At 40.6% G+C, this 23,749-nt stretch overlaps 1 protein-coding gene across 14 annotated transcripts in view; it reads right to left on the reverse strand.

The window, feature by feature from the left end:
- The window catches only part of Csk (C-terminal Src kinase), a 457,260-nt gene that overhangs the window by 117,061 nt on the left and 316,450 nt on the right, over nucleotides 1-23,749 (reverse strand). For all 14 annotated transcript variants that reach the window (XM_070092392.1, XM_070092396.1, XM_070092386.1 and 11 more), the window contains 2 exons: nucleotides 10,430-10,647; nucleotides 4,365-4,497 (listed from right to left, as the gene is read on the reverse strand). In XM_070092392.1, coding sequence (XP_069948493.1) covers nucleotides 4,365-4,497; nucleotides 10,430-10,647 — 351 coding nt within the window. The remainder of the gene's footprint in view (nucleotides 1-4,364; nucleotides 4,498-10,429; nucleotides 10,648-23,749) is intronic.

A 23,749-nucleotide genomic window follows, 5' to 3' on the forward strand; every position in this document is an offset into this window, starting at 1 on the left:
CCAATCCCAGATGCGGTCTGCTGGTGGGGTCTGGATATTGTACCGTGGTTGTGGCTGTGGTTGTGGCTGTGCAGGTTGTGGTGGTGCAGGTTGTGGCAGTGTGGGGTAGGGTGAGGCTGGTTGTTCTGCTGAGTCAGCCGCGTGGCTAGTAGCGTGGCCCGGTGATGGTGCCACATGGGCCGTGCCACCCTCACTATCACCACCACTGCCTCCTCCCTCACTGTCACCATTCATACCCATCGTTACAATATCGTCATCTTCACTATCAGGTCGTGGTGTTGGGCCACGGGATGTGCTCCCAGAGTTTCTCCTTCCCCTTGGAACAACATATGAAACACTACCAGACCGCATGCTACGTCGTACATACTGGCGCTTCACTGGGGAATATTCACTCTCACTGTCACTAGAACTGCTTTCAATGACCTTGAAATCACTATCACTATCACTATCACTATCACTGCTATCATCAGGGTGTTGTACACGACCAAATAGTTTCCTCTTTCGTCCTGGTACAGGCGAACGTGAACGTGAACAAGCCGGCACAGCACCAGAGGTCGAAGGTTGTGGGTCATCTGGGTTTTCGTCACTATTTACGTTATCCTGGGCACTTTTTTCGGTAACACTCACTTGAAAACCCTTGAATTCACTGTCACTGACATTTTCATCGCTGTTAGAGCTATCACTTGGGAACAAAAGACCTCCAATCCGCCGAGGAGTGAGGAACTTCTTACCGAGAGGCATGGTGAAAATGGACTGACAACATGGCGTTCCCACAATGCACCGCTAGGTCCCAGATTTTTTTCACAGGGTGCACACCGACCACTGAGACCCATTCTCTCCCGTGTAGGCCTACCAGGCCTTTGGCGCTCGATTTGAAGCCGCTAGAATTTGTGCGTATAAATACGTCAGAAACATTGGCTCGTAAGACGTATTTATACGTCGGAAACAGTCAAAGGGTTAAAAGAAGAAGGGTAATGTAACCCCAGTATGAAAAGGTAAGTGTATTATTGTAAGTGCTTTTGTAAGTGTACTTTTGGGGGTCTGGAACCAACTAATCTAATTTACATTATTCCTTATAGGAACAAATTTGTTTTGTAACGGCACTCAAACAACCTCCTGGAACAAATTATGGCCGAAACTCGGGGTATCACTGTACAGTGATCTATAAGTGCCTAAAAACCTCAGGCTGTAAAAAAGTGTGCTAGAGGTTACCGGCCATTCATCACAGTAGGAGCTGCCAGAAGTCACCAGTTTCTCCAACACGCAAGTTATACTTTTTTTATCAAACTGAACATATTAATAATATTCTGGTAGCCTTTTCACAAGCTAGTCCAAAATCACAAACCAGATTAGTTAAAAAATAAGTGATCCACTGACTGGATTCGTCCAAAAATAAATGAACCAATGACCAGATTCAAAAGCTGAAAGAGTTTCTAGATGCTCTTAACACCCAACCGGATTCGTTGAAAAATAAGATATCCTCTGACTGGATTCATAAGCTGACAGGGTTTTTAGGTGCCCTTATCAAACTACTTTTATAGTAGGCCTATCTAGCCAGCCCACCTTGAAGAACTGTTCAAGTGTACCAGGAGGGAAGAGTGTTGTATGGGATTGAAACTACAGTGGATCCCCGGTTATCGGCCGTAATGCGTTCCAGAAGGTCAGCCAATAACCGAAATGGCCGAAAACCGAATTAATATTTCCCATAAGAATTAATGGAAGGAGGAGTTAGTGTTTGGAAGGGAAATCCCCCTCCATAAAGACTTTAGGTAGCAAAGCCTTCTCAGGGGTTACTTCCCTTCTTTGTCTTTTAGTGCCACTAGGACCAGCTTGAGAGTCAATGGACCCCTGTCTCACAAAATAACTGTCCAGAGTGCTCTGTTTCTGGTGTCTCTTTAAGATTTCCTTGAAGTGGGACAGGGTTTTATCACTAAACATGTTGCAGATATGGCTTGTTTCATCTTTGTCAGGGTGGTGTTTCTCTACAAAAGCTTGCACCCTAGTCCACATTGCACACACCTCTTTAATCTCTGAAGAAGGCACCTCCTTCACTCCCTCTTCCTCCTCCTCTGAAGCAAGTTCCTCAGCTGAAGTCTGTTGCTATTCGAGATGAAGCTCTTGCAGCTCTTCAGTGGTTAGCTCTTCCCTGTGGTCCTCCACCAACTCTTCCACATCCTCGCCACTCACCTCCAACCCCAAGGACTTCTCCAGTGCCACAATAGAGTTCACAGGGTCAGGGTCAGCCTCAAACCCTTCAAAATCCCTCTCTTGGACACAATCTGGCCACAGTTTTCTCCAAGCAGAGTTCAAAGTCCTGGAAGTCACTCCCTCCCAAGCCTTACCTATAAGGCTTATGCAATGGAGGACAGTGAAGTGATTCCTCCAGACCTGTCTTAGGATCAACTGAGTGCCCAATGTCACTTCAAAGCGCTTTTGAAACTGCTTTTGTGTAGAGTTTTCTGAAGTTAGAAATAACCTGCTGGTCTATGGGCTGGAGGAGAGGAGTGGTGTTAGAAGTCCCTAAACACTCGATCTTCCAAGTCTGGAGAATGTGCAGGAGCATTGTCCAGTAACAGGAGGCACTTGAGTGGCAATTTCTTTTCCAGGAGGTATTTTTCACACTTGGGCCAAACATATCATTAACCCACTCTTTGAAAATTTGCCTTGTGACCCATGCCTTATGATCAGCTTTCCACATCACACACAATCTGTTCTTCATGACATTGTTTTTCTTGAACACTCTGGGATTTTCTGAGTGATACATGAGTAAAGGCTTCACTTTGAAATCCCCACTAGCATTACCACATAACAAAAGAGTAAGCCTGTCTTTCATATGGCAGTGCCTTTTCCTTCTGGGTAATGTAGGTCCTTTTTGGCATTTTCTTCCAAAGCAGGCCTATTTTGTCACCACTGAACAGTTGTTGGGGTTCGAATCCTTCAGCCTTTACATAGTCCTGGAATTCGTGAACAAACTTTTCAGCCGCACATTTGTCAGAACTTGCAGCCTCACCATGCCTTACAACACTGTGTATGCCACTACACTTCTTAAATCTATCAAACCATCCTTTGCTGGCCCTAAATTCACAAGCTGCAGCACTTGTTCCAGGCATTTTCTTTGCAAGATCCTCATGCAAATGCCTTGCCTTCTAACAAACAATAGACTCCACAACACTGTCTCCCACTAATTCTTTTTCCTTAATCCACAATAATAATAACTTTTCCATCTCTTCCATTATTGGTGGCCTTTGTTTAGTTAGACAAGTTACTCCTTTTGCAACATTAGCACCTTTGATTTGTTCTTTCTTTGCCAGGATGGATGTATTTGTTGATTTATTCTTGCTGTACATCCTGGCAAGTTCCACCACCTTCATACCACTTTCAAACTTTTCTGTCACTTCACGCTTAAATTCCATGGTGTTTCTCACTTTCTTTACCACAGGAACTTTCTTTGGAGCCATGGTTACTTATCTCACAGTTGCACTGCAAAGCCAAACTGACACGCAAGCGGCTCTAGCCGGCCGTTTGGACGCGTCCCAAACAGCCGATAACCGAATTAATGGCCAATAACCAGGCGCCAAAAAACTAGCCGACAATCGAGTTGGCCAATAACAGAACCGGCCGATAACCGGGGGTCCACTGTACCAAACTTGCACACGAAAATCACTCCCTATGAAGGCAAAAGACTTGGCAGGAGATGCAACACTCCCCCAATGAAAAGCAGGGGCACCACAAGTACACTGAGAGACAACATAATAAGTGTCAGGGGCACAAGAATGTTCAACTGCCTCCCAGCATACATAAGAGGGATTACCAATAGACCCCTGGTTGTCTTCAAGAAGGCACTGGACAGGCACCTCAAGTCAGTACCTGACCAGTCGGGCTGTAGTTCGTACATTAGTTTGCGTGTGGCCAGCAGTAACAGCCAGCCTGGGTGATCAGACCCTGATCCACCACAAGGCCTGGTCTCAGACTGGGCTGTGGGGGTATTGACCCCTGAAGCCCTCTCCAGGTATACCCTTAAGGTCATTCAGCATTTAACAAGGCAACAAGTAGCATGGTATTCCAATCATAATTACACAGATAACAGGAGCTTCTTTTATACTAACCCAATTTTACCTTGTGTTATATACGTACTCAACTTGCTTCATCGATTTATATTTGCACCTTCACTCAGGCTAGGAGCAATTTTTCATCAGTGACCTAAACATTAACATTAGCTTAAGTAACTCAGACTAAAACCTGAAATGGAACACTCTGATTCATATACAGGGACAATTTTATCTGATAATACACAGCTAGAAAAAAAAAATACACCTGAGAGATTTTCCTTATTCTTTATGGACAATCAATAAAGTGTCTCTTACCTTGCCTTCATAACACACACAAAGTGTATAGTCTCCAGGAAAGTTTGTAGATTCTCGGACAAGGAAGAGACCATCCTCAGGTGGATTCAGTAGGCCTTCTGCTTCATCTCTACTGATTTTACCATGGAACCAGCTGGAAAAAAATATAGTTTCTGGAGAGTTCAAAACTTATGACTGATTGCAGGGCCCACATGAATCCTCATTATATGTACAGTGGTACCTCAGGATACGAACAACTCAAAATGCAAACAATTATGTAAGTGTATTTATGTATGGGACTTTCTAAGTGTATTTTTGGGGGTCTGAAATGGATTAATCTAATTTACATTATTCCTTATGGGAACAAATTTGTTCGGTATCAGCACTCGAACAGCCTTCTGGAATGAATTAAGTTCGTATCCCGAGGTACCACTGCATTACAACATGCCATCATTGTCCTCATGAAGTAACTAGTGAAAGATAACATAATACAATTTTTAAGTAAAAATTGAGTAAATACTCTCCATAGTTAATAATTAATAGCATTTAATTCCACATTCATATCTTTTGTTCTGCATATCTCAGTATGCACAAAATAAATAGGTCATTACAAATCTGGATATCCAATAAAAAACTGAACTTACAAGCAACTACACTAACTTCTTGTATAAACCTAGCTCCAAACACTACTGAAGATAACTCTACAACATACAGCAGGTTCTTGAATAACATCATTTCATTCAACATCGTTTTGTTATAATGATTAGAAAAAATTGAATGAATACAATGAATACAAACTATTGTAAAATAAAATTTCGTAAAGTAAACGATAATCATACAAATGTACGACAACAAACGATGCAGTAGAAAAGTGCTCAGCAAGCCCACCATATTTGTTGTGCTTGATTATGAACTGCGTGGTGGTAGGTGCTCCTTATAATTTTCATTTTGCAAACATTTATTTCTTGATTTAACTCTGTTGCAACGAGTGCTAAAGGTGCACTGTGCAACCCTAATGTCTGTGGCCACAAAAAACAGAAAAAAGTGTGCCATTAATAAAAAAAGTGACTGGTAAAATTGGTTTCGTTATACATACGTCATTTCGCTCAAAGTCGCAGTTTCCAAGAACCTATTGACGCATTAAGTGAGAACTTATTGTAACTGCTACAATATTAAGCAGGTGATTAAACAGAAATACCCTCAATTCATACTCAAGAAAGTTGCATGTGGAAATACCACTGACAAACTACTACAAGCCAATATCTAACCTACTAATATTGTAAAAAATATATACACCTACCATCCGACTTGCGACTGAGTTCGGTTCCGAGAAACCGGTCGTAAGTCGAAATGGTCGTAAGTCGAACTTTACTACTCAATATCAACAAAACATTTTTGTAATGACTTTATTTTATTGTTTTATTTTGGTATTTCATGTTTTACTTTACTTTTTATGTTGTTAGTACTGTATTTTATACTGTAAGGTTTAGAATAAACAATGTGTACAATACAAATAGTTGTTTATTTCCCAGAAATTTGGCATAAAAAACACTGTCAGTCGAGTGGTCGTAAGTCAAGCAGGTCGAAAGTCGGATGGTAGGTGTATTATTACATAAGGAAACACAGCACATTCAACATGTCAGCTTAGTTTCATGCTCACCCCCCTCCCCAAACAAATGCTGCCATAAAACTGATTCTTGATACAGTCTACACATCACTTGAAAATAATGAATATCCACTAGGACTATTAATCAATCTAGAGAATAAAGCTGAAGGTAAATTCCTGATAATCCCCTAGATGAACCGAAATTCAGCATGCACAATTGACACATATGCATTAGTTAAAAACAGTAAGCATTTTATTATCAAAGATCAAGTGAGAAGGTACAGTAGGGCCCCAACTAGCAACATTAAGGCATTCATGAAAATTAGGAACAGTGGTACCCCGGGTTTCGGCCACCTCCCAACTTGAACAACTATGTAAGTGTATTATTGTAAGTGCATTCTTGGGGGTCTGAAACAGGCTATTCTAATTTACATTATTCCTTATGCCTTATGGGAACAAATTCATTTGGTAACGGCACTCGAACAGCCTTCTGGAATGAATTATGGCCGAAACTCGGGGTTCCACTATACAGTGGACCCCCGCATAGCGAACGCCTTGCATAGCGAACAATCCGCATAGCGAACGCTTTGTTCGCTAAAATTTTGCCCCGCATAGTGGACAAAAACCCGCTCAGCGACCTTCGTCCGAGACGCGTCCAATGTGCGCCCTCAGCCAGCCTCACATGTGCCCCCCGTCCCATTGTTTACCAGCCAGCCTCCGCGGTAACATTCAAGCATACACTCGGAATATTTCGTATTATTACAGTGTTTTCGGTGCTGTTTGTGGAAAATAAGTGACCATGGGCCCCAAGAAAGCTTCTAGTGCCAACCCTACACCTCAAAGGGTAAGAATACCCATTGAAATGAAGAAAGAGATCATTGATAAGTATGAAAGTGGAGTACGTATCACCGACCTGGTCAGGTTGTACAAGAAACCAAAATCAACCATCGCTTCTATTGTGGGCAAGAAAACGGCAGTCAAGGAAGCTGTTGTTGCCAAAGGTTTAACTGTGTTTTCGAAACAAAGATCGCAAGTGATGGAAGATGTTGAGAGACTCTTATTGGTGTGGATAAATGAAAAACAGCTAGCAGGAGATAGCGTCTCTCAAGCGATCATATGTGAAAAGGCTAGGAAGTTGCATGACGATTTAATTAAAAAAATGCCTGCAACTAGTGATGATGTGAGTGAATTTAAGGCCAGCAAAGGTTGGTTTGAGAGATTTAAGAAGCGTAGTGGCATCCATAGTGTGATACGGCATGGTGAGGCTGCCAGTTCGGACCACAAAGCGGCTGAAAAATATGTGCATGAATTCAAGGAGTACATAGAAACTGAAGGACTGGAACCTGAACAAGTGTTTAATTGTGATGAAACAGGCCTGTTCTGGAAGAAAATGCCAAGCAGGACCTACATTACTCAGGAGGAAAAGGCACTCCCAGGACATAAGCCTATGAAAGACAGGCTTACTTTGTTGATGTGTGCCAATGCTAGTGGTGATTGCAAAGTTAAGCCTTTATTAGTGTATCACTCTGAAACTCCCAGAGCGTTCAGGCAAAAGAATGTCCTCAAGGATAATTTGTGTGTGCTGTGGAGGGCAAACAGTAAGGCATGGGTCACTAGGGAATTTTTCTATAACTGGTTACACCATGCATTTGCCCCCAATGTGAAAGATTACCTAACTGAAAAGAAATTAGACCTTAAGTGCCTCCTGGTGTTAGACAATGCCCCTGGTCATCCTACAGACGTGGCAGAGCGACTTTATGGGGACATGAGCTTCATTAAGGTGAAGTTTTTGCCTCCTAATACCACTCCTCTCCTGCAGCCCATGGACCAGCAGGTCATTTCCAACTTCAAGAAACTGTACACAAAAGCTCTGTTTCAAAAGTGCTTTGAAGTGACCACAGACACTCGATTGACTCTAAAAGAGTTTTGGAAGGATCACTTTAATATCCTCAATTGTGTAAACCTTATAGGTAAGGCTTGGGAGGGAGTGACTAAGAGAACCTTGAACTCTGCTTGGAAGAAACTGTGGCCAGAATGTGTAGACAAAAGGGATTTTGAAGGGTTTGAGGCTAACCCTGAGAGGAGTAGTATACCAGTTGAGGAATCAATTGTGGAATTGGGGAAGTCCTTGGGGTTGGAGGTTAGTGGGGAGGATGTGGAAGAGTTGGTGGAGGAGGACAATGAAGAACTAACCACTGATGAGCTGATAGATCAACTTCAAGAGCAAGAGGCCAGACCTGGGGAAACTGGTTCAAAGGAGGGGAGAGAGAAATTGAAGGAATTGCCTACTTCAAAGATTAAGGAAATGTGTGCAAAATGGCTTGAAGTGCAAACCTTTTTTGATGAAAATCACCCTCACACAGCTATTGCAAGCCGTGCTGGTGACTGTTACAATGACACTGTTGTGAACCACTTTAGACAAATCATAAAGGAACGAGAGGTACAGGCCACTATGGACAGATATGTTGTGCGAAAGAAGTCCAGTGACTCTGAAGCTGGTCCTAGTGGCATTAAAAGAAGAAGGGAAGTAACCCCAGAAAAGGACTTGCTACCTCAAGTCCTAATGGAAGGGGATTCCCCTTCTAAACACTAACACTCTCTCTCCCCTCCTCCCATCCCATCAATCATCACCAGATCTTCAATAAAAGTAAGTGTCATGTAATTGTGCATGCCTTTTTCAGTTTGTGTGTACTAAAATTAACATTTTTTTGTGGTAAAAAAAATTTTTTTTCATACTTTTGGGTGTCTTGCACGGATTAATTTTATATCCATTATTTCTTATGGGGAAAATTAATTCGCATAGCGAACATTTCGCATAACGACCAGCCCTCTTGCACGGATTAAGTTCGCTATGCGGGGGTCCACTGTACTTGGAACCTATTCTACCATATACTCTAATACGTATTAAGAAAAGTAATTTTTCAGCCATAATATTCCTTATCTAATTTCGGCTAAGTTTTCCAAAGAACTTTTGTGCAATGTTTTACATTCAGTACTGTTCCTTTTCATTTAAAAAATATAGTTCTACATGTGAAGCATGGATGATGAATGTTGCAGCGAGGAGAAGGCTGGAGGCAGTGGAGATGTCATGTCTGAGGGCAATGTGTGGTGTGAATATAATGCAGAGAATTTGTAGTTTGTAAGTTAGGAGGAGGTGCGGGATTACCAAAACTGTTGTCCAGAGGGCTGAGGAAGGGTTGTTGAGGTGGTTCGGACATGTAGAGAGAATGGAGCGAAACAGAGTGACTTCAAGAGTGTATCAGTCTGTAGTGGAAGGAAGGCGGGGTAGGGGTCGGCCTAGGAAAGGTTGGAGGGAGGGGGTAAAGGAGGTTTTGTGTGCGAGGGGCTTGGACTTCTAGCAGGCATGCGTGAGCGTGTTTGATAGGGGTGAATAGAGACAAATGGTTTTTAATACTTGACGTGCTGTTGGAGTGTGAGCAAAGTAACATTTATGAAAGGGTTCAGGGAAACCGGCAGGCCGGACTTGAGTCCTGGAGATGGGAAGTACAGTGCCTGCACTCTGAAGGAGGGGTGTTAATGTTGCAGTTTAAAAACTGTAGTGTAAAGCACCCTTCTGGCAAGACAGTGATGGAGTGAATGATGGTGAAAGTTTTTCTTTTTCGGGCCACCCTGCCTTGGGGGGAATCGGCCAGTGTGATAATAAAAAAAAATAATAAAATAAAATTGTTTATTTACTGTAAACATGTTAATTAAACAGAACAGAGCTACAATACAGTATAACAAAATACTCATCACATATGCTCTGAACTTCCTCACTGTTGTAGTTGTGAGGATAAGCATGCAAGAGGGGCTGTGATGAGACAGTGATGTGTGAGTGAGTGGTGCTACCACTGTCCCCATGCCTCACTCGTCAACATATCCAGCAAACATTAGCTGTGGTGATGGCTACCACAGAATATTATTAAATTCAGTTTTTAACCAATCTCTACCTAACAAATGTGATAAGCTCTCTTTACATGCATAAAATGAATATACACAAAGTGTGAATGCATCTTGTAAAACACTGACTGAGAAAGATAACATTTATAATTCATCCTTAAGAAAATCATAACTGTAGTGCTCCCACTGTTGGAAGAGTCACTTGTTCATGCATAATTAATTGGTTCCAGAATGCCAACACTGTAAATGTAGAACATCGTAACATGGAGCACTGTCAGTTGGGGCCCTAATGTATATATAACCTTTCACTAAATATCTGAGATCTGGTTGGACTTTTTTTTTTATAAGATGGTGGGGATGTAGTTATATTCAGAAAAATAGCTTGAAGCACATTTGAAAATTAGGAGCTACTATTCCTCTAGTGTACCACTAACTAGTGGATACTTCTTTCTTTCCTCTTGTAAGTTAATGACAAAATACAGTTAACAGTGATCTTCTGTCATTTTAATTATTAATACTGCACACAAGTAAATTGAGAGCGAAAAAATAAACCATAGGTAAACAAAGCACTCTTACTTACGCCATGGTATTGAGCTTTACTTCTTTTTTAAACTCCGTCACGTACGATGTTGGTATCATGCCCTCCATACCATCTCTGTTTCTTGCTTTAACCCAGTTAGGATCATTGGTTGGCCTAACTATAGTTAGTCTCTCCATCTTGGCAAAGGGCAAATCTTCTGTAGATGTACCAGAAAAAGGATAACGCGCCACAACCTCCGTACCAAGGGCCCAGGCACCCTGAAATGCCAATATCAATAATTAGTATCATATATGCTATTAAGTTTAGTTGTCAAGCAACCATAGATTGTAAAAGATGAAACTTCCACCAATAAAAAGAAAAAGAAATTCTGACTGTTGTTAATACCTTTTGTAATTTAAATTTTCTTCTAGTCCTGTTGTGTTTGCACAATATTTCTATAAATTATTTAGTTATTATGCACAATAAAAAATAATAAAGATTAAAGTGTAATCCTATGCAACTCTTAGACCGACTGTTGTCCAGGGAACCTGATTTACATTTGCAATTCCTAAACCCCCAACCCAATGCTCAAAGCTAATCCCTCTATTGTGTGTAAACATCAAATCACATGACGTTCCAGCAGAATAAGATGTATAGTACTCACAAACTTGAAAGAAAGAAATTTACAGTATGTACACTACATTAATTTGAGTTGCAATCCTTGCAAGCAATTGTTAACAAGTGTCTTCAAGCATCATCTATCACTTTTATCCTTTAACCTTTTGATATTAAGAGAAAGAATAATAAATACTTATATAACTCAGCCATTCCACATGCATTATCTTCCTTTCATAAGAAATACGTCATTTCTAACTTCATTTAGCCTTACTTTCCACATTCTTACTTTAGCAGATGAGTACCTGCCTATAGCTGCATTTCTTTCAGCATCACATTCCCACATATTCTAAGCTTTAGATAGTAACTGCCTGGAACATATCACCCAGTGTATATCTATCTTAACCTATATAATCAACCTTTCTATTTTAAATCCAATTCATAAACGTGGAGCAAGATGTGTGTAGCACAGGCAATGAAAACTAAGAGTACTATATGGTACCATCAAATTTGTATCTAAACACGCTTTCCCATAAATCAAGAAAAGTGATATTATTTGTCATTTAACCTTTTAATTTTTGCATCTGTTACAGTAATTTGTTTTCCTGAACTTTACAACTAACTGCAACACTGCATTTACTCTTCCAATTTTCATTAACTACTATACATTTTTATCGCAGAAAATGTAACCTTTGAATCTATAATTTCTGCAAGTTTTCTCTTAGGATTCTGAAAGAATCAATGAGCTATCTCTTTCATATTACATGGTACAATTTTTTCTTCTGGCTACTTCAGTAGCATGTGGCTTTCTGTTCCATACTACCCCATCACTTGACTCTGTTTTCCCATTCTCCAGTTGTCTCTTCCCATACTGGTGTTTTTCTATATCATCAAGCTTCTTCCTTTCATTCTCACCTGTATGTGCTTGATGAAGGTAAGACTAATTTCTTTACATTCTTGTGATTCTTAAACATTTAACCCTTAAACTGTACAAATGTAAATCTACGTTAACTCGTGTAGCGTTCCGAACGTAAATCTACGTTTTTTTACATAAAGCATGTAAAATCAAACGTAGGTCTACTTTCGGAGCACTACGTGAGTGAACGTAGATCTATGTTTGGACAGTTTAAGGGTTAAAAGACAATCACAATATATACAAATTATCATCATTGTCTGGAAATAAAACTAAAATTTTAAATTTCAATAAAAATATATATAATACAGCCTCTCCTCACTTAACAATGTACTCGTTTACCGATGCCTCAGACTTACGACGGGCTCTATGACCAGTAGGCATACCTAAATAATATACAGTAGGGCCCCGCTTTATGTACAATTAGCAAGAAGCGATTAGAAACTATGAAAAAAGCTAGAGAAATGAAGAAGGCAACAGCATAGAGTGGGGCAGATGGCCACCACCATCACCATTGTGGCCGCCGCTGCCACCACCACTGTGGCCACCACCGCCACCACCACTTTCGCCGCCGCCACCACTACCACTGCGGCCGCCGCCACCACCACCACCACTGTGGTCACAGTGATCATGTCTTCACCTATATAAACATCTGTCTTGACCACACCTGTGGTTACATATGTGACAACCTCACCACTAACCATAGATAAACAAAGCTAGGTGTGGGGTTATGGAGTGGGAAGATACTGCCCCGTGTGTGCCAGTGTTTACAAGCCAGCCAGTGTGCGCGCATCTAAGGATACATTTGGTACATTCCATATTATCCATATTATCACTGTGTTTGGTGCTTGTTTCTGCAAAATAAGTCACCATGGGCCCCAAGAAAGCTTCTAGTGCCAAGCCTTCGAGAAAAAAGGCACTAATGACTATTGAAATGAAGAAAGAGATAATTGCAAAGTACGAAAGTGGAGTGCGTGTGTCGGAGCTGGCCAGGTTGTATAGTAAACCCCAATCAACCATCTCTACTATAGTGACCAGGAAAACGGCAATTAAGGAAGCTATTGTTGCAAAAGGTGCAACTTTGTTTTCGAAACAGAGATCGCTAGTGTTAGAAGATGTTGAGAGACTGTTATTGGTGTGGATAAATGAAAAACAGATAGCAGGAGATAGCATCTCTCAAGCCATCATTTGTGAAAAGGCTAGGCAGTTGCATGATAATTTGGTGAAGAAATTGCCTGCAACTAGTGGTGATGCGAGTGAATTTAAGGCCAGCAAAGGTTGGTTTGAAAGATTTAAGAATCGCAGTGGCATACACAGTGTGGTAAGGCATGGTGAGGCTGCCAGTTCGGACCACAAAGTGGCTGAAAAATATGTGCACGAATTCAAGGAGTACATAGAAGCTGAAGGATTGAAACCTGAACAAGTGTTTAATTTTGGCGAAACAGGCCTGTTTTGGAAGAAATTGCCAAGCAGGACCTACATTACTCAGGAGGAAAAGGCACTCCCAGGACATAAGCCTATGAAAGACAGGCTTACTCTTCTGATGTGTGCCAATGCTAGTGGTGATTGCAAAGTGAAGCCTTTATTGGTGTATCACTCAGAAACTCCCAGAGCATTCAGGCAAAAGAATATCCTCAAGGCTAATTTGTGTGTGCTGTGGAGGACAAACAGTAAGGCATGGGTCACTAGGGACTTCTTCTATGACTGGTTACACCATGCATTTGCCCCCAATGTGAAAAATTACCTAATTGAAAAGAAATTAGACCTTAAGTGCCTCTTGGTATTAGACAATGCCCCTGGTCATCCTACAGACTTGGCAGAGCAACTTTCTGGGGACATGAGCTTCATTAAAGTCAAGTTTTTGCCTCCTAATACCACTCCTCTCCTGCAGCCCATGGACCAGCAGGTCATTTCCAACTTCAAGAAACTGTACACAAAATCTATGTTTCAAAAGTGCTTTGTAGTGACCACAGAAACTCAACTGACTCTAAAAGAGTTTTGGAAGGGTCACTTTAATATCCTCAATTGTATAAACCTTATAGGTAAGGCTTGGGAGGAAGTGACTAAGAGGACCTTGAACTCTGCTTGGAAAAAACTGTGGCCAGAATGTGTAGACAAAAGGGATTTTGAAGGGTTTGAGGCTAACCCTGAGAATCCTATGCCAGTTGAGGAATCCACTGTCGCATTGGGGAGGTCCTTGGGGTTGGAGGTTAGTGGGGAGGATGTGGAAGAGTTGGTGAAGGAGGACAATGAAGAATTAACCACTGATGAGCTGCTAGATCATCTTCAACAGCAAGAGGCCAGACCTGAGGAAACTGCTTCAGAGGAGGGGATAGAGAAATTGAAGAAGTTGCCTACTTCAAAGATTAAGGAAATGTGTGGAATGTGGCTTAAAGTGCAAACCTTTTTTGATGACAATCACCCTAACACAGCTATTGCAAGCCGTGCTGGTGACTATTACACTGACAATGTTGTGAACCACTTTAGGAAAGTCATAAAGGAACGAGAGGTACAGGCCTCTATGGACAGATATGTTGTGCGACAGAAGTCCAGTGACTCTCAAGCTGGTCCTAGTGGCATTAAAAGAAGAAGGGAAGTAACCCCGGAAAAGGACTTGCTACCTCAAGTCCTAATGGAAGGGGATTCCCCTTCTAAACACTAACACCATCAACACACTCCCCTCCTCCCATCCCATCAATCATCACAAGATCTTCATTAAAGGTAAGTGTCAATTATTCTATTGTTATTAATCTGTTGTTATTGTAACTATTCTGTTGCATTAAACTTAAAATTTCATGTGGTAAATTTTTTTTTTCATACTTTTGGGTGTCTTGCACGGATTAATTTGATTTCCATTATTTCTTATGGGGAAAATTAATTCGACTTTTGATATTTTCGACATTCGATAGCTCTCAGGAACGGATTAGTATCGAATGTCGAGGGTCCACTGTATATGTATGTATGTATGCGTACACACACACGCACACACACACACTGATACCTTGACTTACAAGTTTAATTATTTGTTCTGTGACCCAGTTTTTAACTCAATTTGCTCGTATATCAAATCAATTTTCCTCATTGAAATTAACTGAAATGTCATTAATCCATTCCAGCCCCCATAAAACCACCCCAATTTTTTGTTACGGGTTTTTAAATAAGAAAAATGTATTTCTTCTTTCAACAAACCGGCCATATCCCACCGAGGCTGGGTGGCCCAAAAAGAAAAACGAAAGTTTCTCTTTTTAAATTTAGTAATTTATACAGAAGGGGTTATTAGACCCTTGCTCCTGAAAAATGTATTTATAAATAAGAAATTATTTTTTGCCTTTTTTGCCAGGTCCCAGCAATGTTTTAGAAATGCTGGAGTATACAGTGGATCCCCGGTTTTTGGCTGGTGCAGAAATTGTACAATTCGGATTTTGAGTACTTTTTTTTGGCGAAACTTCCCCCTGGGTTTCATACATCCCCTCGGAAATCATTGGTACCAGACTCGCGCACCTGGGCCACCCATACGTTCGTGACTCACTCTTGGGCACATTAAATGTCTTATTTTAGGTTAATATAGACATTCTCATTAATCCATCTATGATATTTTCTTCAAAATTATGTAAGAAACAGGTTACAGAGCATATAAACATTCCTTTGTTACTCATTCACTCAGTGTCCCTCTAGTCTTAATGCCACAGTAATACTAATAGTACATATAATAATCATTCTTGGGCACATTAAATGTCTTGTTTTACGTTAATATAGACATTTTCATAAATGCATCTATGATATTTTCTTCAAAATTACATAAGAAACATGTTACACAGCATATAAACATGCAATGTTTATATGCGGTGGAGGGTAAGCATTACGTTTTCTCTGGTCCAGCGTTAGAGAAAACTGTATGAATCTGTATTGGCCCAATAACCACCCTTAATACATAAGCTTTTGTTTACAATTCTTGGCATGAATTATTCATTACTTCTCCCTTTGTTTATGATGGCATCTAAAGTAGTTGTTAGAAACGATTAAACTCAATGAACATGGTATGTCAATGGTAATAATATGGCTGTAGGCTGCAGTGTATGTAGCCAGTAGGTATACACTGGGATGTAGTCCACCAGGGACTACAAATAAATACTACTCACCAACAAGAGTCTTCAATAAAGGTATGTAATGTTCATTTATCATTAAAATTAGTCATTTATATTTATTTCTCATTGTTTTCTGTATGTAAAACTATAGTTATTCTCTATAAAATGTATTCTTTGTTAATATTATTGGGTGTCTGAAACAGATTAACTGGATTTACATTATTTCTTATGGGAAATATTACAGCCTCTCCTCAGCAATGTACCCGTTTACTGATGCCTCAGACTTACGACGGGCTCTCTGACCAGTATTCATACCTAAATAATGTACAGTGGACCCCTGCATACCGTTGGCATCACATAATGTTAAATCCGCATACTGATACATTTTATCGCTAAGATTTTGCCTCGCATACCGCTAAAAAACCCGCTCAACGCTATTCGTCCGAGACGCATCTAATGTGAGGCCTGAGCCAGCCTCACATGTTCCGCCGGTGGCATTGTTTACCAGCCAGCCTCCGCGGTAACATCCAAGCATACAATCGGAACATTTCGTATTATTACAGTGTTTTTGGTGATTTTATCTGCAAAATAAATGACCATGGGCCCCAAGAAAGCTTCTAGTGCCAACCCTACAGGAATAAGGGTGAGAATTCCTATAGAGATGAAGAAAGAGATCATTGCTAAGTATGAAAGTGGAGTGCGTGTCTCCGAGCTGGCCAGGTTGTATAGTAAACCCCAATCAACCATCGCTACTATTGTGTCCAACAAAACGGCAATCAAGGAAGCTGTTCTTGCCAAAGGTTCAACTGTGTTTTCGAAACAGAGATCGCAAGTGATGGAAGATGTTGAGAGACTCTTATTGGTGTGGATAAATGAAAAACAGATAGCAAGAGATAGCATCTCTCAAGTGATCATAAGTGAAAAGGCTAGGAAATTGCATGAGGATTTAATTAAAAAAATGCCTGCAACTAGTGATGTGAGTGAATTTAAGGCCAGCAAAGGTTGGTTTGAAAGATTTAAGAAGCATAGGGGCATACATTCCTGCCAAGTGAGTGTAAAACGAAAGCCTGTAATTGTTTTACATGATGGTAGGATTGCTGGTGTCCTTTTTTCTGTCTCATGAACATGCAAGATTTCAGGTACGTCTTGCTACTTCTACTTACACTTAGGTCACACTACACATACATGTACAAGCACATATATACACACCCCTCTGGGTTTTCTTCTATTTTCTTTCTAGTTCTTATTCTTGTTTATTTCCTCTTATCTCCATGGGGAAGTGGAACAGAATTCTTCCTCCATAAGCCATGCGTGTTGTAAGAGGCGACTAAAATGCCGGGAGCAAGGGGCTAGTAACCTCTTCTCCTGTATATATTACTAAATGTAAAAGGAGAAACTTACGTTTTTCCTTTTGGGCCACCCTGCCTCGGTGGGATACGGCCGGTGTGTTGAAAGAAAGAAAGGGGCATACATAGTGTGATAAGGCATGGTGAGGCTGCCAGTTCGGACCACAAAGCAGCTGAAAAATATGTGCAGGAATTCAAGGAGTACATAGACAGTGAAGGACTGAAACCTGAACAAGTGTTTAATTGTGATGAAACAGGCCTGTTTTGGAAGAAAATGCCAAGCAGGACCTACATTACTCAGGAGGAAAAGGCACTCCCAGGACATAAGCCTATGAAAGACAGGCTTACTCTCTTGATGTGTTCCAATGCTAGTGGTGACTGCAAAGTGAAGCCTTTATTAGTGTATCACTCAGAAACTCCCAGAGCGTTCAGGCAAAAGAATATCCTCAAGGCTAATTTGTGTGTGCTGTGGAGGGCAAACAGTAAGGCATGGGTCACTAGGGACTTTTTCTATGACTGGTTACACCAAGCATTTGCCCCCAATGTGAAAGATTACCTAACTGAAAAGAAATTAGACCTTAAGTGCCTCCTGGTGTTAGACAATGCCCCTGGTCATCCTACAGACGTGGCAGAGCGACTTTATGGAGACATGAGCTTCATTAAGGTGAAGTTTTTGCCTCCTAATACCCCTCCTCTCCTGCAGCCCATGGACCAGCAGGTCCATGGGCTGTACACAAAAGCTCTGTTTGAAAGGTGCTTTGTAGTGACCTCAGAAACTCAATTGACTCTAAGAGAGTTTTGAAGAGAGCACTTTAATATCCTCAATTGTGTAAACCTTATAGGTAAGGCTTGGGAGGGAGTGACTAAGAGGACCTTGAACTCTGCTTGGAAGAAACTGTGGCCAGAATGTGTAGACCAAAGGGATTTTGAAGGGTTTGAGGCTAACCCTGGGAATCCTATGCCAGTTGAGGAATCCATTTTGGCATTGGGAAAGTCCTTGGGGTTGGAGGTTAGTGGGGATGATGTGGAAGAGTTGGTGGAGGAGGACAATGAAGAACTAACCACTGATGAGCTGCTAGATCATATTCATCAGCATGAGGCCAGACCTGAGGAAACTGCTTCGGAGGAGGGGAGAGAGAAATTGAAGAAGTTGCCTACTTCAAAGATTAAGGAAATGTGTGGAATGTGGCTTAAAGTGCAAACCTTTTCTGATGACAATCACCCTAACACAGCTATTGCAAGCCGTGCTGGTGACTATTACACTGACAATGTTGTGAACCACTTTAGGAAAGTCATAAAGGAACGGGAGGTACAGGCCTCTATGGACAGATATGTTGTGGGACAGAAGTCCAGTGACTCTGAAGCTGGTCCTAGTGACATTAAAAGAAAAAGGGAAGTAACCCCGGAAAAGGACTTGACACCTCAAGTCTTAATGGAAGGGGATTCCCCTTCTAAACACTAAGACTCTCTCCTCCTCCCATCCCATCAATCATCACCAGATCTTCAATAAAGGTAAGTGTCATGTAACTGTGCATGTCTTTTTCAGTTTGTGTGTATTAAAATTAATATTTCATGTGGTAAAATTTTTTTTTTCATACTTTGGGGTGTCTTGCACAGATTAATTTGATTTCTATTATTTCTTATGGGGAAAATTCATTCGCATAACGATAATTTCGCATAACAATGAGCTCTCAGGAACAGATTAATATCGTTATGCGGGGGTCCACTGTATATTAAAGCTGATTTCCTCTATTCTGTTTATTTCATTATACAGTACACTACTGTATAAACATTTAAAAATATACCAGAAATATTATAAATGGTGCAAATATGACATTAAAACAATAAAAATTAAAACGGTTGACACAAACTCACTACCATTATAGTATGCTCCTCACTTAGCAACGAATTCATTTACCAACGTGGTCTTAGGCACAGAACTCTGTCGTTAAGTGAGGAGAGGCTGTACTTCGGTTTTTGGCCATTTCGGATTTCGGCCAACCTTCTGAAATGGATTAGTTACAAAAACTAGGGGTCTGCTGTATATGAAACTCTTTGAAGCATGGTGTAAGATGAGTGTCACTCCACTGCCAGTGGAGTGACACTCATGGAGTGACATTTAATGATCGTGCAATGCCTTGGCTTTATTTTTCACGGTTACACATAAACATGTCTATCTGTTTGTTTCTGTCTATCTCTCTCATTCCACTGCCAGTGGAGTGTCGCTTGTGGAGTGACATCTGATGATCATGCACTGCTTTGGCTTTATTTTTCACTGTTACACATAAAAATGTCTGTCTGTCTGTCACTCCACTGCCAGTTGAGTGTCACTCGTTGAGTGTCACTCGTTGAGTGACATTTGATGATCGTGCACTTCCTTGGATTTATTTTTCACTGTTACAAATAAATATGTCTGTCTATCTGTTAGTATCTGTCTATTTTTCTGTCTGTTTATCTCTGTCTCTGCTTATCTATCTGCCTGTGTTTCTGTCTCTGCTTATCTGTCTGCCTGTGTTTCTGTCTTCCTGTCTCTCTACTTGTCTCTCTGTCTCAGAGAGAGCCGCTCATGAACCAACAGGTGTTACACACGATGCAGAGTTGGTCACATCTGATTCCTGAACAAGTGAAAATGTGTATTACTTACCAGTCATGCTTATTATGCCTTATATCTATAAGCATAGTACTGTATAGTACTTGTCTGGATTTTTGGGGTTATCCTAGGTAATTTACACTATGTACAACTGTATTTATGTGTACCTGTGAGATAAAGACAGAGATAGATACAGACAGACAGGAGACAGAGACAGCCAAAGCAAATCAGCCGGCCACCAAACAAGCCGGCCTGCCAAACATGTACATATTACACATTCCAGAATTGTTTCTCTTTACTTAGGGCATATGTTAGAACATTCTGGCAGGATGACACTACCAGTGGTATCAAAACTGAAAGGATGTTACACACTAGCTATTATTGAGGTTTTTGATATTTCATCTCTCATGCGAGTGGCAGAATATCTGAAGCTTGCTCATAATTCGGACTTTGGCTCGCAACTCAAAGCAAAAAATTTTCTGAGCGATGACTCGTAACTCAGAAAACTCGTAAGTTGGGGCACTCGTAAGTCAAGGTACCACTGTACGAATAAACACACACATACACACACACACACACACACACACACACACACACACACACACACACACACACACACACACACACACACACAAACACACAAACACACACACACACACACACACACCATATCCAAATCTAGATAAACATTCCAAAGACAAAAGATACACAACACTTGGAATACCTATGATGTTTTTCCACTTCTTATGCTATTATTATAACTAATCATTTTACCATTTTTACTGAATTAAAGTTAAATATACAAGATTATCTTTTCCTTTTAGAAGACATTGAAAGAATCAATGCTCTTTTAATAAAAAATACAGTATTTACTGTTTGCAATTAAAATATTGGAATAAAGATGAGAATGCTGATACATTTCTTGATATGCAACATTACAGTGTAAATTATTGACCCAAAAATGTAATACCAAATACTATGTTGATCAATCCACGGACTTGTCAGAATTACGACAGTTAATTTAACAAAAAATTTTTTAATTCCTCTAGTTATGATGACAACTGGCATTACAGCAAAACCCTCGTATCCACTGATTTGGTATCTGCTATTTCAGTTATCAACGGTTTACTGTGGCCCAAAATTACCTCTTAATTTTGCATAATAATGGCCCAAAGCACAAAAGTAGAAAAGCTGGCAAGTCTTCAAAGCCTAACAGAAGCCATGAGGTGCTTTCCATCAGTGAAAAAATGATAATTCTCCATTTATTATGCATAATTTAGCAAACTTTACAATAGGTATGTACAGGATGCATGGATGGATGTATGTATATATGTATGTATGTATATATGTATGTATGTATATATGTATGTACATATGTATGTATATATATATGTATGTATGTATGTTAGTTAGTTACCATTTTGTCCTAGGCACATGTCAATTAGACACTAGGCCTGTTATAGGTGTGTAGGTGTAGGTGTGTAGGTGTGTGTGTGGGCAACTGATATATCAGATCATTATTTAGTTGTAGCTACAGTTAGAATAAGAGGTAGATGGGAAAAGAGGAAGGTGGCAACAACAAGTAAGAGGGAGGTGAAAGTGTATAAACTAAGGGAGGAGGAAGTTCGGGCGAGATATAAGCGATTATTGGCAGAAAGGTGGGCTAGTGCAAAGATGAGTAGTGGGGGGGTTGAAGAGGGTTGGAATAGTTTTAAAAATGCAGTATTAGAATGTGGGGCAGAAGTTTGTGGTTATAGGAGGGCGGGGGCAGGAGGAAAGAGTGATTGGTGGAATGATGAAGTAAAGGGTGTGATAAAAGAGAAAAAGGTAGCTTACGAGAGGTTTTTACAAAGCAGAAGTGTTATAAGAAGAGCAGAGTATATGGAGGTAAAAGAAAGGTGAAGAGAGTGGTGAGAGAGTGCAAAAGGAGAGCAGATGAAAGAGTGGGAGAGGCACTGTCAAGAAATTTTAATGAAAATAACAAAAAATTTTGGAGTGAGTTAAACAAGTTAAGAAAGCCTAGGGAAACTATGGATTTGTCCGTTAAAAACAGAGTAGGGGAGTTAGTAGATAGGGAGAGGGAGGTATTAGGTAGATGGCGAGAATATTTTGAGGAACTTTTAAATGTTGAGGAAGAAAGGGAGGCGGTAATTTCATGCACTGGCCAGGGAGGTATACCATCTTTTAGGAGTGAAGAAGAGCAGAATGTAAGTGCGGTGGAGGTACGTGAGGCATTACGTAGAATGAAAGGGGGTAAAGCAGCTGGAACTGATGGGATCATGACAGAAATGTTAAAAGCAGGGGGGGATATAGTGTTGGAGTGGTTGTTACTTTTGTTTAATAAATGTATGAAAGAGGGGAAGGTACCTAGGGATTGGTGGAGAGCATGTATAGTCCCTTTATATAAAGGGAAAGGGGACAAAAGAGATTGTAAAAATTATAGAGGAATAAGTTTACTGAGTATACCAGGAAAAGTATACGGTAGAGTTATAATTGAAAGAATTAGAGGTAAGACAGAATGTAGAATTGCGGATGAGCAAGGAGGCTTCAGAGTGGGTAGGGGATGTGTAGATCAAGTGTTTACATTGAAGCATATATGTGAACAGTATTTAGATAAAGGTAGGGAAGTTTTTATTGCATTTATGGATTTAGAAAAGGCATATGATAGAGTGGATAGAGGAGCAATGTGGCAGATGTTGCAAGTTTATGGAATAGGTGGTAAGTTACTAAATGTTGTAAAGAGCTTTTATGAGGATAGTGAGGCTCAGGTTAGGGTGTGTATAAGAGAGGGAGAATACTTCCCGGTAAAAGTAGGTCTTAGACAGGGATGTGTAATGTCACCATGGTTGTTTAATATATTTATAGATGGGGTTATAAAAGAAGTAAATGCTAGGGTGTTCGGGAGAGGGGTGGGATTAAATTATGGGGAATCAAATTCAAAATGGGAATTGACACAGTTACTTTTTGCTGATGATACTGTGCTTATGGGAGATTCTAAAGAAAAATTGCAAAGGTTAGTGGATGAGTTTGAGAATGTGTGTAAAGGTAGAAAGTTGAAAGTGAACATAGAAAAGAGTAAGGTGATGAGGGTATCAAATGATTTAGATAAAGAAAAATTGGATATCAAATTGGGGAGGAGGAGTATGGAAGAAGTGAATGTTTTCAGATACTTGGGAGTTGACGTGTCAGCGGATGGATTTATGAAGGATGAGGTTAATCATAGAATTGATGAGGGAAAAAAGGTGAGTGGTGCGTTGAGGTATATGTGGAGTCAAAAAACGTTATCTATGGAGGCAAAGAAGGGAATGTATGAAAGTATAGTAGTACCAACACTCTTATATGGATGTGAAGCTTGGGTGGTAAATGCAGCAGCGAGGAGACGGTTGGAGGCAGTGGAGATGTCCTGTCTAAGGGCAATGTGTGGTGTAAATATTATGCAGAAAATTTGGAGTGTGGAAATTAGGAGAAGGTGTGGAGTTAATAAAAGCATTAGTCAGAGGGCAGAAGAGGGGTTGTTGAGGTGGTTTGGTCATTTAGAGAGAATGGATCAAAGTAGAATGACATGGAAAGCATATAAATCTATAGGGGAAGGAAGGAGGGGTAGGGGTCGTCCTCGAAAGGGTTGGAAAGAGGGGGTAAAGGAGGTTTTGTGGGCGAGGGGCTTGGACTTCCAGCAAGCGTGCATGAGCGTGTTAGATAGGAGTGAATGGAGACGAATGATACTTGGGACCTGACGATCTGTTGGAGTGTGAGCAGGGTAATATTTAGTGAAGGGATTCAGGGAAACCGGTTATTTTCTTATAGTCGGACTTGAGTCCTGGAAATGGGAAG

Source organism: Cherax quadricarinatus, chromosome 39 (assembly GCF_038502225.1).
Source record: "Cherax quadricarinatus isolate ZL_2023a chromosome 39, ASM3850222v1, whole genome shotgun sequence".
NCBI classification, from domain to species: domain Eukaryota; kingdom Metazoa; phylum Arthropoda; class Malacostraca; order Decapoda; family Parastacidae; genus Cherax; species Cherax quadricarinatus.